This window comes from Aotus nancymaae, unplaced genomic scaffold, assembly GCF_030222135.1.
Source record: "Aotus nancymaae isolate 86718 unplaced genomic scaffold, 86718_ANA_hifiasm-v0.15.2.pri h1tg000064l_0, whole genome shotgun sequence".
Classification (NCBI taxonomy): domain Eukaryota; kingdom Metazoa; phylum Chordata; class Mammalia; order Primates; family Aotidae; genus Aotus; species Aotus nancymaae.
The window spans coordinates 13237717-13255227 of record NW_026988478.1 but is presented as its reverse complement, the minus strand read 5'-3'; the positions used below and the strand labels follow the sequence as shown (position 1 = coordinate 13255227).

Below are 17511 nucleotides of genomic sequence, written 5' to 3'. Positions count from 1 at the left end.
AAACTTTCTTGGAATTTCCCATAAACATCCAGAAGAGTCAAAACATATTGAATGTAATGAAATGATATTTAACTTTCTTTAAATTGCTGTATTTTGAAGAACTAGGATTATACACAAAGAAAATATTAACTAAAAAGAATGATTGCAGGCTTACAAACCAAACAAGCTCTCCATGGCTGATGTGTATTAAATATCAAAAAGTCATTTCTCTACAAAGAAAACAGAGCTTTTAATGATTAAATAAAAGGAGTAACTAAGGTGAATCTGATTGCTTCTGTAATAAGCTTTCATGTATATAATAAAGTACAACCATACTAAAAACAATGAACTGTAAACTGAAACAAAAATCCATCATCTACTTGGAAACAGTGACGGGAAAAGATTAGCAATCCATTTATTGTACTGAAATAAAGATAAGTAATTGTGGTAAGATACATCAGGACCTGAGTATTGAACTTGAAATATAAAGACGTTTCTTCATCAGCAAATGATTTGAAAAAATGTGAGGAAGAGAAATGATTACAGTTGCCTTTTAAAATAAAATAGTCATGATTCAACTCCTTTTAATTTTTTTCAAATACACTTTATGTTGACTTGGTATTCTGGAAGACATCTAAAAGAATAAGTTTGTGAAATGGATAATTATTGCATGAGTCATTAAACAATTATTGCCAGACACTTCCTACAGATCTGCAATGTATTCTACTTGCTGATTCTAATATAAATAATATGATGACTTTTTAAAATTTCAGAATAAAATTTAGCTTTGAAAGAAAGAACTAAAATTTAAGGAACAATGTAACATTTGGAATCTTGTATTATAAATGTAACAATTCAAACAGTCATGTTTCATAAAAATAAATCATAATGCTTAAAAATTTTTTAAAAACTCATACCTCATATGTTGAAAATCATTAGGCTAATAAAAATCTGCAACCTATTTTATAAAGTAAGTATTTTATTTTACAAATGGACATTGGCCATTGGCACTAAGTTACCTGGCCCCAGTTCATCACATTTCACATGATCTTCCAGCAGACTGATACATTTTGCATGGCCAAAGTTTTAATATCCCTTCAATTCCTTAAACGTATCATTCTAACTGTTTGTTACAGATAAAAAAAAAAAAAAAAAAGATTATGTCCTGAATTTAAAAATTGGGCCCTATAGATCATCCAAGCATACACCCAGCAAGTCTTTTTTCTAACACAGAACCAACTCTAACAACCACCCCAGCACACTCAACTCACATGCCCTGAACAATAGGTAAAATTGGCTTTATATCTACTGAAGTATCAAGAAAAAGAAAAACACTGATTAAATTCCCTAGTCTCTTTACTACAAGATTTTAACTTCATCAAGTCCAAGGAAAGGTAGAAAAGAGAAGTTCTCTAGTTCTCAGTGCTGATATACATTATTATAGTCTGTATGTGTACTGGCCACCTGCCAGCATCCTAATCATTCAAAGCCTCCTGGGGGGAGGGGGAAACCCAGAATGAACTATGAGGTTTTTTGTTTTTTGTTTTTTTGTTTTTTTATATTTCTGACTTTGTCCCCTGGCACTCTAAAAATAGATAGGCATCAAAGGGCAATATAATAGTGTTCAGTTTTAACATTCTCTGGTACAGTAAATTTGTACCATTGAACAATTGCTGTATAATTTCCTTTAGAAAAATATTGGTGGATTTTAAACTATATTATAATAGAGTTCCTAATAACACCACTGAAACATGAAAAGTACCTAGAACTGTTTTATAAACTTTAAACCACATTGGAGGTTACAACTAATTAGTCAGAAACAAAAACCAAAATGTTTCAAAACCAGATGCTTTGAGCCAGGGCACTCCAGCAGATAACTACAATGTAGATAGCTCATTGGCCGCCATGTCCTCATTTTGGGCTGCTGGGCCATGGACTCATACACTGAGCTCCTCCTCCAACAAAAGAGGCTTTGCAGACACAGGCCTCAGGACCCCATCCCCAATAGTCACAGGAAGGTTCTGGATACCAGATCTGTTTTTCACACAGTTTCTCCAAGGCCTAATATAGTGCTGGCCAGAGTGGGCGCTCATCAAAAATTTTAGTGGATTAATGATTCCCATGAGTTTTATTTAGTGAATATAAGGCAGCTCACAGTGAAAAAGACCATCTTGACAGGCCAGCGAGCCAAGTACAAGAGGCAAACTCTTGCAGAAATGACCCATTAATGGACCCCAGGGGTTCCTGTCAACTTGGCCCCTGCCATTTAAGAAACTTTATTTTCTAGCTAGTCCCATTTTATTATACCACCTGCCTAGTTAGTCAGATTTACATATTGCTTAAGGGTATGACTTCTGGCATCTTGTATTACTTAAGCAACTTTCCATGGGTGGAGGTGGCTAAGATTGGTAGAGGGTTACCTAATGATAAGCATCTATCTCTTCGGGAGTGAACCTCAATAATCCACCATGACGTTTGGGGAGAAATCTCAGGCTGACGTTTTTCAAATAGGTTATTTTAAAATAATTGCTTCAGGTAAGATTGTGCCATTAAAATATTATCCTCAATTGGGTTACACCACAGTGCTCAGAGTGTTCTCATGTTTTGATTTTCCATCCTGATGAAGATTACATAATTTCCGTTCTTCAGAGAAGCAACAGAATTTGTGATTTCTAATTCCCAATATAATTGACTTACTTTGGGCCCTTTGAAAATTGTGAAACATGTAATCTCTCAGGTTCATCACTGACAAAATTGATTTTACCTGAGAAAAGGGGCCAGCCTCTCCTTCCTCTCCTCTTTGCTTCTGTTCCTTTCTACTCACTACACAGAAACACACTAGAAGCGCTTGGAATGGGACATAAAGGTCACCCAGCTCACCTTCTAATGCCCACCCTCCTCTGCTCCATCTCTTCAGCTGTTTTCTCTTTTTCTCAAAATTCAGAGAGACCAACTGTCAAATCCATTCCAGCTGAAACTGAGGCAGGTTAAGGTGACTCTGACTTCAGACACCTGTTGGCTCTGTTTCCCTGGCTGGGTTGCTAATGCGTCAGCTCCAGCTCTGTCAGCCTCCTTACTGCAGGTGCTTCAGACACTGGGCATCTACAGGACCAGAGAAATCTATTCTCCGCCACCCTCCGGGGGCCAAGGGAGGCTCACTTCGCAGTTGCCCCTGCTAAAGGCCAGGCTCCCTGCCGGCCAAGGCTCCTGCTCCGTGGCGAGGCGCTGTGCAACGGGCCACTTACCTCCCAGAGATGCTGCGTGTTCCTCACGGCGCCCGCCTGCACCTTCTCTGGCGGCAGAAGCACGCCTTGGAAGGGTCCAATCCAGGTGCCCTGTTGGATCCTCTGCGCCGCGCAGATGCCGTAGGCCAGGCCAGGCACGGTGCTGGTGCAGAGGCACACCTCGCGAGGCAAGTCCCGCAGCCACTCCGGCAGTTCCGGCGGGGGCGCGGCGGCCGCAGCACTGCTGGTGCCCACGAGCCGGCGCAGCGAGTGCAGTGGCCCGTGCATCGGGCACTCGCCGTTGCGGTTGTCAGCGCACATGTCGCAACCTGCGGAAGACGAGAAGGAGGAAGGGAAGGGAGCGGGTTAGTCCGGCCCCTCTGAGCGGCCCACCTTTGGGTAAACTCCCAAGACAACAGCATCACCACCCGCCCGGGTAAGCCACCTTCGAGGAAGGTTCTGCCCTGGGAGCACCGAAGCGACTCAGAGCAGGAGGAGAAGAGAACCCGCGCCGCTCCCTTGGAATTCGCCGCATCCAGATCTGCCTGGTACCGGGTACGGACTCTAGGCTCCCCAAAAAGCCTTCGGATCTGGGTGCAGATAGCATCTGCGCTGTCCCTCTCCACGGAACCCACAGCTCCAGGCTTCTCCTTCCTGTTTCAGTCTCTGCATCTCTCCTTCTGTCTCTGTCTCTCTTTCTCTCCCTCTTTCCTTCTGCCTGTCGTTCCTTCTGACCCTCTCGCCCACTCCTGAAGTTTCTATCTCGAGTTTCAGGGTGTGTTTATCCTCGTATTACGAAAAAAGCCCGTCTCTTGCCTAATCTGCTATCTGGAAGAGATTCTATCTATAATGGTCGCCTGTGTATTTAGCTTTCCTCTTTTTACAATTACACAGGAGACGATTTAAAATCGCCAGACAGGGGGGCAACCAGTCTGGCGCGGGCGCTACTCGCACTCCCTTAGACCCAGGGACTGAGAGGCTTCCTCGACTGTGTCCCAAACGCCTGCGGGACGAGGCAGAGCACGCCTGCAGCCCGGTGGAGTCCGAGCCGCAGCCCCAGGACTCCAAGGGCATGCCTGCACTGGGGTCCCTCAAGTGCCCAGTCAGTTCTCCCTCCAGGCAGTCCAGCCAGGCAGGGACAGGTGGGGCGAAGGTGCTGTTCTGGAGGGTTTGGTGTGCACGCTCTTCTTAGACGCCTCAAAAAATGAATAGCAAATTTAATTATCAGCATAATGGCTAGATGGAGAAGGCCCCAACTCCTGCCCCAATGGATGGCTGTTACCCAGGATAAATGCGATTCTGTTGTGCTACATACACTGGGTGAAGCTTCTGATGAAGCTGTCTCTCTCCGACACTCCCCAGAGCAGCCTGCCCGCGAGGGGACCCCCACCCTCCGGGTCGGGCGGTAGTGGGCGCCCAGTATCCCTCCACTCGAACTGGGCGGGAAGGGGCCAGGCGGCTACGGGAAAAAGAGCCTGCGGCGACTGCGCTGTCGGATCGCAGCGCCCTCCGGGTTATTAATGGGCCTGGAGGAGCCGCTGTGTCTGCGCCTCAGCGCGGCGGGCCTGCCCAGAGAAGGTGGCCTCGGCGCCTGCCGTCGCGACCCAGCCTCCTTGGTCCAGCTTCCCTGAGGAGCCACGGAGACCCCGCGCAAGTGTCAGGCCTATGGCACTGGGCCTGACACCTGGCGAGTCCCGCCTGGCGGACACGGTAAAAGCTGGTCACCGGTGGATGCGCCAGCGCCAGGCGGGTGGCCCTCGGGCACTCGTGCACCTGCCTCTGGCCTTGGCCGCAGCCAGGCCCTGTGGATCACCCTGGGTGTGCCCTATCTGCGCTGAAATGGCCGAAACGCCCAAGATGAAACTTTTGTGTAAGGAACACCTAATCGCAACCCAGCATGGTAAGGGAACCCTCCTTTTGCGATTTGCTTCACAGCAAAGGAGGGCTGACTATGTAAGCATCCTGTCTCACTGGAGGGGGCTCTAGCCAGCTAAGCCTTCGCCTCAGTCAGCAGCTACTCCTCCACACCTCCCAGGAGAACCGGAAGAATGAAGGCTCCAAGCTTCTCAGAAGTGCCCCAGGCCTCTGAGATGGAAAGCAACAACCTGATTCCCAAAGTAGAAAAGTGTCCATGCTGCTGGGCCTCCCTCGCACAAAGGCCCTCTTCTGCCCCTCCTCTGCCAGCAACCGAACTAATGTTAAAATTCTTCCAGACTCTGCTTTTGACCCCAGGGCCTGGATGGGAGTATTCTCACACTTATCTATACGTCAACCCCTCTGAAACACACACTTAACACACCCTCTCAAGCTTATTGATTGTGAAAATAAAAACTTCAAGACGTTTTAGGAATGACATGAAAGACAATAAATATAATTACAGAGTGCATACTATGTGTCACACACCTGTCTAGAACCAACAACCACCATATTATCTAAGTATCATGGTTCCCATTTTGCAGATAAAGCAATTCCCAAGTACCGTAACTCCACTAAGAACCAGAAATTGGAAGGTGGCAGAGAAAGGATTCACAGTCATGTCTGCCTAACTCCAAAGCCTCTAAACCCAGAGATTTGTTAAAGACTAATGAAAGCTGGGAGAATTTAACATTCAAACTCGTGACTCAATTGAATTGAAATATTTCACTGAAGTAACTCTGTGGGGGCCATGAAAACTGCTGTAGCATGACTGAGTTACAGGGGTTTCTCTCCTTTCCACACTCTGGTGGTTTTGGACATTAAAGTAAGAGAATGAACAGGAAAATACCTAAGTAATGTCTATAATTTTGAATGTTAGTGTCTGACTTCAGAGATGGCCTTTCAGCACCTTTGAAAAAATAGCTAAAAGCAAAAGACAATAAACAAAGGCAATATGCCCATGGAAATAGAAATAAATCACTCCAGGGAGTTGCTTAACTGATTTTTTTTTCTGCTTGACTCAGTGATGCAAATGGTGAGAAGCAAGAGTGTTTAGCATTCATTCCCCTAGCAGCTTGTACCAGAGATTGTCAACTTCCAACATGCTTCCCCACACACATCATCCCATCAACTACATCAGCCTAGGTACCAACTGTAGTTGCTACCCCCATAGACAAGAAGCACACTTTTAATATTTATAATGCATGATAATAAAACTATGGCTAAAGCCTTTCTCCAAGAAGTCCTCTAAAGCCCTCTTCAACTTCAACTAAAGCCCTCTTCTGCCCCTCCTCTGCCAGCAACACCAACTAATGTTTCATTTATCTCCATAAAGTGTTGAAAAACTTAATAGTAGCTAACAACAGTAACTATTAGGAGTGAAAAACGGAGGCTCTCCTAATAGCTAGAAGACTACCTGTGTGTTAGGTCCACAGCAGGCTAGACTAAGCCAATCCACTTTAATTAATCCACACACACCAGTCTTCAAAATATCTTGCCAGAAAAGTAGACCAACTGCCATCAAGATACATGTTATATTCCAATGTTATTTTTTAATACACAAAATCTTCACAACTGAAAACATTTGCGTTTTATGTCTCAGTCTCAGGGTAGCTTGAGGATATTAAACACAAATAACATTTCTTGGGGTTGACAAATATGATGCAAGTACACAAACATTCTAGCAGTGTTTTCTAGACATAAACGCCTACATGAAAAGGTTTGAAAGAGAAGCAAGCTATATGCCCAAACTATGTATAAATGTATATAATGTATGTCATTATATTTTACACACACACACACACACACACACACACACACACAGAGCATTCTAGGCCAAGCAATACATAATACAACTACTTAAGTTTCTAACAAGGAAGCAAGCAAATGTTCATACTTTCTCTTAAACTCAGAAGAAGAGTTTTTGTACAAGCTCTTAATTGTTATTCATAAAGAATTTTTTGTGAGAGTTACTTTCATATGCTCTAAGCAACAGACTTTGAAATGCCATTTTAGCATTAGGTAATGTAAGAGACCATGGTTCCTTTTCTATCTTGAATGAATCTGTCAGTGCTCCTGTCTAAGGCTCTCTGAGTAAAGGAAGATGCTGTCATTAGGTTACAGACTTGTTCACCTACTGGCTTCAGAAGGCCAGGCCAAGTGCAGTTTAGAGCAGACTTTCACTCTTCATTTCCTATCCTTCTGTATTGTTTCAATGTCTTTAAAAGTGCAACAGATCTTCACAATGTATCTATTTTAAGGCAAAGGGGGCAAAGCAGGCCATGGTTTTCTTTTCTGGAATTTCATTTCTCGTTCTAGGAAAGGTGAGATACAAAATGCTTCCGGGCTTTTGGTGTGTGAAGAGGCCAACAGTCAAGTGTAGGCGCGCAGGGAGTGCGCGCCACGCCACATCTTCACTTCCCAAAGCTTCCCCGAGGCCTTCCTCGGCTCCCACCTGCCCCGTGTAAAGAAAACCGAGAAGTAGATGAAAAGCCTGCTTCCCCGCCTGGGCGGTACTACCTGATCGGGCAGGAAATCCTCCCCAACCGCGGCCGAGGTCGCGGCCCTCAGTCCCGCAGGCCGAGACCCGAGGGGCCGGCGCCCATCGATCCCCGCACGGGAGTGCCGCCTGCTGGCAGTGCCGCGTGCGCCCGGGCGGGTAGGGGCGTGGGGGCTGGGCAGCCAGGCAGAGGGCGGGCAGGAAGAGCACTCCGGCCCGAACCTCCCGCGTGGGGGTTCACGTCCCCGGGGCTCCAGCCTGCTCTCCCCGCCACCCTGCACTGCCTTCCCGAGCTGTAGGCTAGAAGGAATGGCGGAAAGGGAGTGATGTGCGGGGTGGGACGCCCAGACGTCCCACCTCGACCTTGCCCGCGAAGGCTCTCTCCTAACACAAGGCGTGGCCGCCGACACCACCCACGATCCGAAGTCCCCACTGCGCCCCGCCACCAACCCGGCCCTCCTCCTCTACCCAGCAGGGGTCTTCCAAGCCCCGGGAGCGGGTCTAGAAGCAGCTCCAGAGGCGAGGCAGGTTTGCCTGGCCGCGGCAAGAGGAGCCCATTGATTGCAGTCGCACCCCTGCGGGGCGGCCCAGCTCGTGGGAATCCTCTCAGGAACTCTCTCTCTACGCGAGTTTAAAGCTCCCGGCGAATCGCTGAAGCTCTGGGCGTTCTCTGCCCCGCCTGGCCGCCGGCTGGGCCCTGGGACCAAGAGAGAGAGACAAAAGGAAGAGGGAAAGAAGGGAGGGAGAAAATGTGGGTCTTATTTGTCTCCCGATGACTGTATTAATAAATTAAATGGAAGCGCCAGTGTGTGAGGGTGAGAGAATATTGCGCGGAGATAAACCTCGCCGGCCCCTGCCCCTGCGAGGCTGCCATATACAATGCGGAGATGATGAATAGGAGCCGCGAGAGGAGATCGAAGCGGGTCTGGGCTGGCTCCACTCTCTCCTACAAAACTATAGGGCAATTAATTGTGGCTTGTCCCCTCATCCTTCATCTCCTGGTGGCACATATCGATGGAGATTACTGCTGATGGACCATTTTATCACCTTAAATAAACAGTCGCCACCTCTTCTAACCTCAATCTAATATATGGCTCTATGTTCCGTTTCAGGGCGCTAGATAACGAAAGATGTAAAATAGTTAAATCATGTGTGTTACAGGAGGAGGCTTGGCCTGCACACACACACACACACACACACACACACGAGAGAGAAAGAGAGAGAGAGAGAGAGAGAGAGAGAGAGAGAGAGAGAGAGAGAGAGAGACAGAGAGAGAGAGAGAGAGACAGAGAGAGAGAAAGAAAGAAACATAAAAGCCCACGCACTGAAGCCAAATCTCCCTCCCAGACGGACCAGGTCTGAAATCTAAGGCGCTCGCTGGTCTTTCTCCGCGGAGGCGCAGGGCGGAAGGGGCGCAGCGGCCGTTCCTCCGAGGCAAGAAAAGCCTGCTGATGCACCACTGGGCTCGCGGTTGCCCAAACTAGACCAGTATTTTCCACCTGGGTAGGAAGGGATTAGGGAAGGTCAGAAAACACTCGCCCTCCTTTATCTCTTTCCTTGACCCCTTAGCAGGCAACCCAACAAACGAGTGTTAGGCCCAGACTTCCTTTTCTCTCCCCAGCCCCTCTCTCTAAACCCAAAGCGTGGCGTTACCGAAAAGGGAGTCCCTAGCCCCGCTCCCACACCGTTCTCCCAACGGCGCTGTTCCCGGCACTGTTCCCTGCGCTGGAGGGCTCCAGTAAATCGCGAGGGGACAGACACCCCTTCCCCAACTGGGGAAGTTGCTAGGTGGTCCAACTCTCCGCCGAGTCACCTAAAGTGGCTCAGTTCCCGCCTCCCTCCCAGGTCCTAAAAAGGCCTATCTTCACAAAAAGGTATGAAAAACTAATTGGCTCTGCTAAGAGAACACCCGGGATGCTCCGCAGAAACTCCAGGTGCGCCCAGTGACTATCTTTCTCTACTTTCCAAGAGTAAGTGACAAGGTCTCAGGCAACGCACCCGCTCCCAGAACCCGGGAAGAGGCCACTCCGATGGAGCCTGACTAAATCAAAGGCCTCAGACAGCCCAGCAGCAAATGAGGGCAGTAATATTAGTGGGGGAAGGAAGAGCCCCATCCCCCAATTATATAGCAGGAGGCACCACTTGACTTTTAAGAAAAGAAAGCAGCAGCATCAGTAGCAAAGCATTCAGAGCTTCGGTCAAAAGTGTACTTCAGTCACAGGGTAAATTGATATGGAGTTAGTAATATACTGGAAAAGCTCACCCGGGCTAGCTGGCAGTTTCTGCTGTTTTAAAATCTTTTGGAACGAAGGAGAGCTACAAGCCCCTTCACTGTGACATTTCCCATAGAGGCCAATAAAGTTTCAAGGTGAATACTAGTGTTCCTAAGTTCTTTTCTTATAGAGCAATGATATATATTACTGATCTTAGGCAAAAAGTTACTTTACTAAGGGGAAGGGACAAGGAGGCCCCCCCCCCGTTTTTATTTCGCCTTGTAAGAAAAAGAGAAAACAACTCAATACCTATCTTTTAAAGTACAAACTGACAAAATGAAGCAATGCTAAGTGGTCACTTCACAGAATTCTTTTGGAGAGAGATGGCAAAAAACAAAAAAAACAAAAAAAAAAAACTAAAAGAACAACTAGGGAAATCTATACATGATAAATTAATAGGAGCTTCCTTCTGCCTCCACCCTTCCTCTCACTCCGCCCCCACTCACTTACGACTGGAGAATAAGGAGAAGCTTCTGTTTTTCACAGTCTTTCAATAACCTTTATGCCAACTTCCCCTGCCAAGGGAAATGAGTTTCCCAGCATTTGCATTTCTGATTTGTTTTAAGCTCCTACTTAGATTAGACTCAATCACAGTTCATCTTTGTAAAAGTACATCCCACGGCTTCAAATGAGTGCCTAAGCTTGCTTTTCCAGAGAAGTTCCTGGAGGAATGAGAGATCTGGTCTCCCAGCATTACACAGGGCTATCTCAGCTCTTTATTTTCTTTCTCAATTGCCCTTTAATTAGTGAGCATCGTGGGGTGTAACTCTAATAGGACAATCTAACTCTCTTTTCCTTCTATCTTTTCCCCTGCACTTCACACACTGAAACAATCCAGTTGGCTCAAAAGGAGATACCAGAAGATTAACACAATATAAATCATTTAAATAAAATTGTAATTTATTTTCTCCAACCAGAGAAAAAAGTTACCTAGGCAATAAACTAGTTCAATATCCATTAGGAATCCATCCTAATTCTTTCTCTGATTAGTCTTAAGTTTTCTCTAAAATGTATTAAATCACCAGACTGCACTGTAAACAGTATAGGGAGCTCAGCACACAGCCAGAGTTTTGGGGTGTGCTCCTAGTGACTTCTCTAGCATATATTTAATTCAGAAGAGAAACTGTAAGATAGATGAAGCATTCTCAGCCTGCAATGGCTATATTTCACTTAGCAGTAAGACGTATCTTTTCCAAGGCAGTTTAAAAATCTTATTTCACAATTTAAAATAATTGCTTCAAAAGCACACATTCGAGAAATTCAGTAGGCGATAAGTATTTTTTAAAATCTATTGGGAGAGTATATTTGGTAAAACTTTCTGAAACTCTGAAATACAAGTCCTCTCAACTGCACAGCAAAATTAGAGTTGAAACCACTATTTTAAACCAGTGCTTTGTCCTCAAATTTTATAAAGAAAAAAGGAAACATGATTGCTCTTTTTGTTGGTAATTATTATCTCCATCACAACTATGTCCAACATAATGAAAATATTCATAGACCTCAATCACGAGGCTGATGCCCAGTGGTTTTTTTCATCAAAGCAACGACTTTGGAATCCTTTAAAAAGCCATAACTGAACTTACTTTGCTTTTACAACGAATTAAGAAGTTCGCAGAGCGGTAGACATTTTGCAAGAAGCAACTTATGCAAAATTGAATAAAAATAAACGTTTTAAATTGACTTTACTCATACAGAAGCCAGATGAACGAATGAAATGAAGAAAATATTGGAATGAATGCTGATCTTTCAAATCCTGTATTGCTTTCAATCTGACGCTCTTAACATACTTTAATGTTATCTCCAGAAGTCTCTGGGAGCACGTTTAACACCCCCAACTCAGTATAGGTGTAAAACACAGTAAAACTTCTGAAATTACCAAAAAGAAGCAGATATAAAGCAGTACATATTGCTTGATCATCATTTAGAGTTTTGCTTCAAAACCACCAAATGGAACCGTACTTCTGATAAGCGTTTCGAATTGTGAATATAGGAATTGAAGCTACAGGAATCCTGATGTTTAGTTTGGCATTTGCTATTAACTTAGAGGAAGAGGGGAGAAAGCGTCTTTTACTAAATTATAATCACCTTAATTGCTAAAATAAATAAATAAACCAACTTGGGTTATGAACGTTTGCGGGGTCAAAGGTGCGAGAATAAAGCGGGATCAGCGGACTCAGCGGGGAACAGAAATTTTCTTCTTAATAAGTAGCAGGCATTTTTTTTTTTCTTTTCCTTCTTTTTAAATGAATAGTAGATGTAAGAATACTACCTGCCTTCCAGGAGAAACGACTCAGTACCACCCAAAATTCCTACTCGAGCGAGGCCTGGCCAGCGAACAGCTTGCGGCCGGTTTCCCCCACAACCCAGCTGCCAGAAAATGACCTGACCTCCATAGGTGGGGTGGAGAGCAGCAGAAACAAGCTTTGGTCTGCGTGCTCCCCAGAAACGCTGAGGGTCCCTCCCTCGTCCCGGCTAAGACCAGGCAGGGCCGGTCCCAGACACCCCCTGGCACGCGCTGCCAGTACCCGCCTAGCCCCTGGCACTGTCCGGCAGGAGGGCAGAGGTCTGTAAGGTCGGGTCCACGGGCGACTCCGGCCCCAAACACTTGGGACTGTGAAGCAGGTGAGGGGAGGAAGGGAGGGAGGGAGAGGGAACCCCAAAGTGCCACCGGCCGACTCAACCGTTCTCTTTTCCTTCTCCCACGCCAGAAAACTTTTGTCACAGAGATCGGGGAGGAGCGGGCCGGCGGCCGGGACCAGCTGTTGCCCCCGCCCACGTGTCACTCTTACCCGACCCGCCTGACTGGCTCCCGCGCCCACCCGCGCCAGCGCCCTGGGAGAGAGCGCGCGGGCTGGGGCTACGTACGGTTGTTGGGGTCGCTGGTGTGCTGGTTGAGCGGGATGATCTCCATGCGCTGCTGGCCATACAGGTAATAGTCCAGCTCCTCTGCGCTGCAGCGGAAGCGCTGGGCGCCTCGGCCATCCCCGCCGCCGCCGCCGCACTTGGCGGGCCCCGGGCCGGAGGAGGCGCCGAGGCACAGTTCCTTGGGGGGCAGCGGCTCGGTGGCGGCGGCGACGGCGGCGGCGGCTAGAGGCGCGAACACCGGCAGCTGCGACACCGGCAGGGCCGAGAGACCCGCCAGCGCGGCGGCAGCGGCGGCAGCAGCGCAGGAGGAGGCGGAGGAGGCGGAGGTGGAGGAGGAAGCCGGGGTAGACGAGGCGGAGGACAGAGAGGCGGGCCGCGGGCGCAGGCTGTCCGGCGGAGGCTCGGCGCGCTCTGGGGGCGGCGGTGGAGGCTGCGGCGGCTGAAGAGGCTGCGGTGCGCTCAGCGGACCTGCGGCGCCGCTGCCCTTGAGCGGGCCGGCGCCGCCGTGCGGGAAGAGTTGCTGCCAGTGCTGCAGGTAGGCTGGGTCCACTTTGAGGAAGGCCGAGCCGCCGGGGTCTCCGGGCTTCAGCATTTCCGACTCCTCGAACTGGGGACGACAGAGGGCAGGGAAGAGGGGGCGCGTGAGCCGGACCAGGGCCTGGGCGACCGGGGCGGGGAAGAGGGCTGCTGGGACCCTGGAGAAAGCACCAGAGCCGGTGGCTCAGCCGGCGGCCGCCCGGTTCCGCGGCTCCCTCTTCCCAACTCCGCTGGGACGCAAAGTTTACTCCGACGCTGCGGCGCCGCACAGAGGGGGCTGTGGGCACCCTGCTCTGCCTCCCCGCCCGCAGCGTCCAGCTCCCATCCAGCAATGCTGGGGCCCGACGGGAGGGCGCTGCCAGCAGAGCTCGGCTGCAGGACGCAGCCCCTGCCCTCAGCCAGCGCCCGGCGCCGACCCGAGCCGCGTTTGCCTCAGGCGCCAGGAGGCGGGACAGTCTCGCCCCCCGCCCCCCAGCTAGGACCACCAACCTTCCTATCCCTCGAGCCCTAGACTCTAAGTCCCAGACGAGCCTCACCTTACCTGAAAACTCGGCGCTGCGGGTGGGTGCGTGCGTGTGTCTCGATGAGCGTGCGGGTGCGGGAGAGTGTGCCCCCTGTGTGCACTACATGCCCCTGGGCAACGCGGGAGGAGAGTCCTAGAGATCGTGCCGCCCGGAACCCGACCGACCTGAGAGCGAGGGAATTGGAAGCCCGCGGAGGGCGCGAGAGCGCAGGCGGACCTGGGCGCCGGACTGAGCCGCCGTGGGCTGCTGCGCTTGGCCGCTGCCGCGTCCTAGCTCCCTGGCTCCACGCTCTGGCAGCCTCCCGGCTGGACACGTGGGTTTTACGACAGCACAAAATACAAGAGTGTGTGTGTGTGTGTGTGTGTGTGTGTGTGAGAGAGAGAGAGAGAGAGAGAGAGAGAGAGAGAGAGAGAGAGAGAGAGAGAGAGAAATGGGGAACGGAGGGGGGAGGGGAGGCAGGCCAGAAGAAGGGGAGGGGAGAGGGAAGAAGGAAGTTCTAACGGCCCGACCCACACCGTCAGTGCGCCTTTCCCGCACAAACTCCTCTGCCCTCCCATCCCCCGTTTTTTTGGCATGACGTCTCCCGCTAGCCTGTTGTCTCTCTCTGTCCATGATATGTCTTTTTTGGGTGCCAGCTCAGTGCCCTGATCTTGAAATCAGTGGAAACGCGGCAACCGAATGCTCTCCGCACACGCTGTGGTGTCCACGCTTGAGCAAGCCCGCGCCGCCGGTCTGGGTTTGCCCGGCTCAGTTTTTCCTGGAGTGCTTCTGGGTGCTAGAGTCCACTCGCTCGCCACTCCAGCTCTATCATAAATCCTCTGGGGAGAAAAGTTGGGGGCGGAGCGGGACGGGTTGCGCGCTAGAGTGAAACCCTCCGTATGCAGCCCTGGCGGCAGGCTTGTCGGTGCAGAGTCGTGGGACCGAGGGTCTCTAAGAGCAGCTGGTCCTGGCGGGATTGGCTGCAGGGCTGGGAGGCGGCTGCAATGTAGTCTGCACACCATCCAGCGCTCAGCCGACCCCCTCCCGGGTTGTCTTCTAGAGGGCTCTTTCCTACTCCTCGCTGGGGACTTGAGGCAAGTATCCAGTGCTACGTCTGGTGGCACAACTGCTCCAGGACACGGGCGATGTTGTTTGCAGTTAGCTTCCTGCGGCTGCCCCAGGTCACGCTTAGGTTTCTCTACCCAAAACATGGCGTTAGAGGTGCAGCCCTACCCCCACCATGCCCTCTCCCCAGACTTTGGGCCAGGGCAGCCCTTAGATGCAGTCTCGCACCCAGGAATTAGCCACTTCCCTCCCCCCTCTCCCCCCCCCCCCCGCCCAGCTCTTCCTGGCATTTTCAATAGTAGGTGGTAGAAGGTACAGGCAAGGTGTATGAAATTGACCGATTCAGGAGATACTTTCCCATCGCCAGGGTTCTGGCCGTAGCTCAAAGAGAAGAAACGGCATTTATCTTTCTCCAGACAACCTAACTTATTTAGCACTTGCCAGTCTGAACAATTAATAGCCATTCTTTCCCGATTTCTGCTTGTTTCTTTTTCTCTTCCCACCACTCAAGTTGTCTGAGCCTGGGAAACGTGCTGTTTAGACTTCGTCCGGGTCTCATGCAGGATGCTTCGATATTGGTTGGAACAGAGTTGGACCGAAAATGTTTTGACTGGCGTCGTTATGACAAGGTCATCCGTCATCGTTGGATAGATTGATAGCACCCAAGTTTAAGGCAGACACCACGAGGGAAAACCCACGGCACTGTGGACCCGGAGGCTAACCAGGCAGTCTCCGCAGACTTCCAGCAACTCCATAGGGAGGAGAGGATGAAGTTCCAGGCCCGTTTAAATTAATCTGCTGGTAGAACTGCCGAAGAGAGGCTTGTCGGGCCGCGGGAGAAGAAACAAATCCTTTTTCTCACACTCTCCAGGTTCACTGCTGAGAAACCAGGACACTCCTCTGTTCCCTGGGAGAGACAGTGAGTTCCAGGGATGGAAGTCCGGACTTTGCGGCAGCGGTCTTCCCATCTGCCTTCTTGTTTCTGCCCAGACCCAGCTACTTCCAAGCGCTTGGTCCCCAGGACTGGAAGTCCCAAAGAGCCTCTACCTGCCCCGACCCGCCTCCCCAGTACCCCTTCACCCCCTGCCACCATTAGAAAGTCTTGGGATTTTGAAATGTTAGTTGCAGCAGCTGCTTCGGTGGCCACAGGCCGCCCACACTCTGGGAAGCGGAAGAGGGAGAGTTCCTCTGGTAATGAGATTAGCTGATCTGTTAATGAGAGCTTTGGACGTGCCGGGCGCGGGTGGGTGCTTTACGTCCATGTCCATTTAATTCATCTAGCAACCTTGCGGAGAAGGCATCACTAACCCCCATATTGTAGGTGGGGACTGCTGAGGTTCGGACAGGTTAGATGGGTTGCTTAAGGTCACGCCAATAATGAGTAATGTAGGCGGATTCAAACACTGTTCGGTGAAGTGCCAAGTGCATCTTCTGCCCACCCTTGTCAAACCTGCAGTCACTCGGTCCAGACTGACGCCAGAGGGGGTTGAGGGAGCACCGCGAGAGAGATATGGCTCCCCTTGCTGCAGGAGCCAGGGAAGAAGCTGAGAAGGTAGCGAAGTCCCCCTTGCTCACTACGTCTACGGATGGCGTACCTGGGTTTTCTGATTCAAGCTTCCGCCCCACTCACCCCCGGCACAGGTCGATCAGGAGGCAACGGGACCCTAGGGCCCAGAGGGTACAGGGACCTCTCGTGAAGAGGGCAGAAGAAAGTTTGAGGGACCACCCTGAAGGCCCGGGAGCGAACGAAAAGGTCTGGAAGGGAATGGACCAGGATTCTGCCCTGCGCCTCTTCGGCAGGCAAGAGGCGCCGGGCGGGTGAGGCGGAGTCCGCGTAGTCCTCCCCCGGTGCGCAAGCGGGCGGGCTGCGAGTAGGCGGGACCCCCGGGGCTGCGTGCGCTCCGAGGGGCGCTCCCCTCCACACACAGTTGACCCTGGGCCCGCTTGGTCACGGCCACCCTGGCGCGTCTCAGTAGTTTTTAGAAAGTGAGCCTACTGAAGGCACGGACCAGCACCCCCTCAAATCCGCTCCCCTACCCCCTTCAATACTTAGAAGACCGGGGAAACAAATCACTTCGACCACTCAGAAAGCGATCAAATCTTTATAAAAATCCATTGCTCCCAAATCGATAGGTGAATATTTGCTGGGAATTTGTTCCAGAGGAATAAATAAGGAGCCTGAATGTATTAAATGCAAACGGGGGGACACGGTGGTGTTTTTCTTCATTGATTAATGACCTCTAAAATAAAACAAGTGGGAAGAGGAGCCAGGATCGATAAATTAACTACCCAAATTCATCATTTTCTCGAGCATTTTTGCCCCGAAAATTATCCTTGGGAAGCCCATTGTACCCTAAGCTGGGAGGGGAAAAGATGGAGCTGGAGGCTAGTGTAGGGAGGGAGCAGCAGAAGGGGCAGGAGGAGAAGGGGGTCCTGTCCGGGAGACCCTCTATCTGATTTCGTTTGACATACAATTCAAAAGTTTGCTTTTCATATTAATTATTTTTTCTTGATGGGGGAGTGGAACAAATGGTTGGTTGCCTTTGACAGGACTCCAATAAAGGATTCGGCAGCTCTCCGCTCTGCCCTGGGTGCTTGCGCTTCTAGGTTTAAGGTCACGGGTGGCTGAGTTAATAATTCATTAATATAGA

General features: G+C 49.9%; 1 protein-coding gene and 1 long non-coding RNA gene across 2 annotated transcripts in view; one reads left to right on the top strand and one right to left on the bottom strand.

The window, feature by feature from the left end:
- The window catches only part of PRDM6 (PR/SET domain 6), a 118805-nt gene that overhangs the window by 85917 nt on the left and 15377 nt on the right, over positions 1 to 17511 (bottom strand). Inside the window, exons 2-3 of the mRNA XM_012448332.2 lie at positions 12756 to 13362; positions 3225 to 3532 (exon numbers count right to left, since the gene is read on the bottom strand). Coding sequence (XP_012303755.2) covers positions 3225 to 3532; positions 12756 to 13362 — 915 coding nt within the window. The remainder of the gene's footprint in view (positions 1 to 3224; positions 3533 to 12755; positions 13363 to 17511) is intronic.
- LOC110567033 (uncharacterized) lies at positions 13043 to 17058 on the top strand. The gene is made up of 2 exons (XR_002477496.2): positions 13043 to 13290; positions 15372 to 17058. It is a non-coding gene; the product is annotated as an uncharacterized LOC110567033 (long non-coding RNA).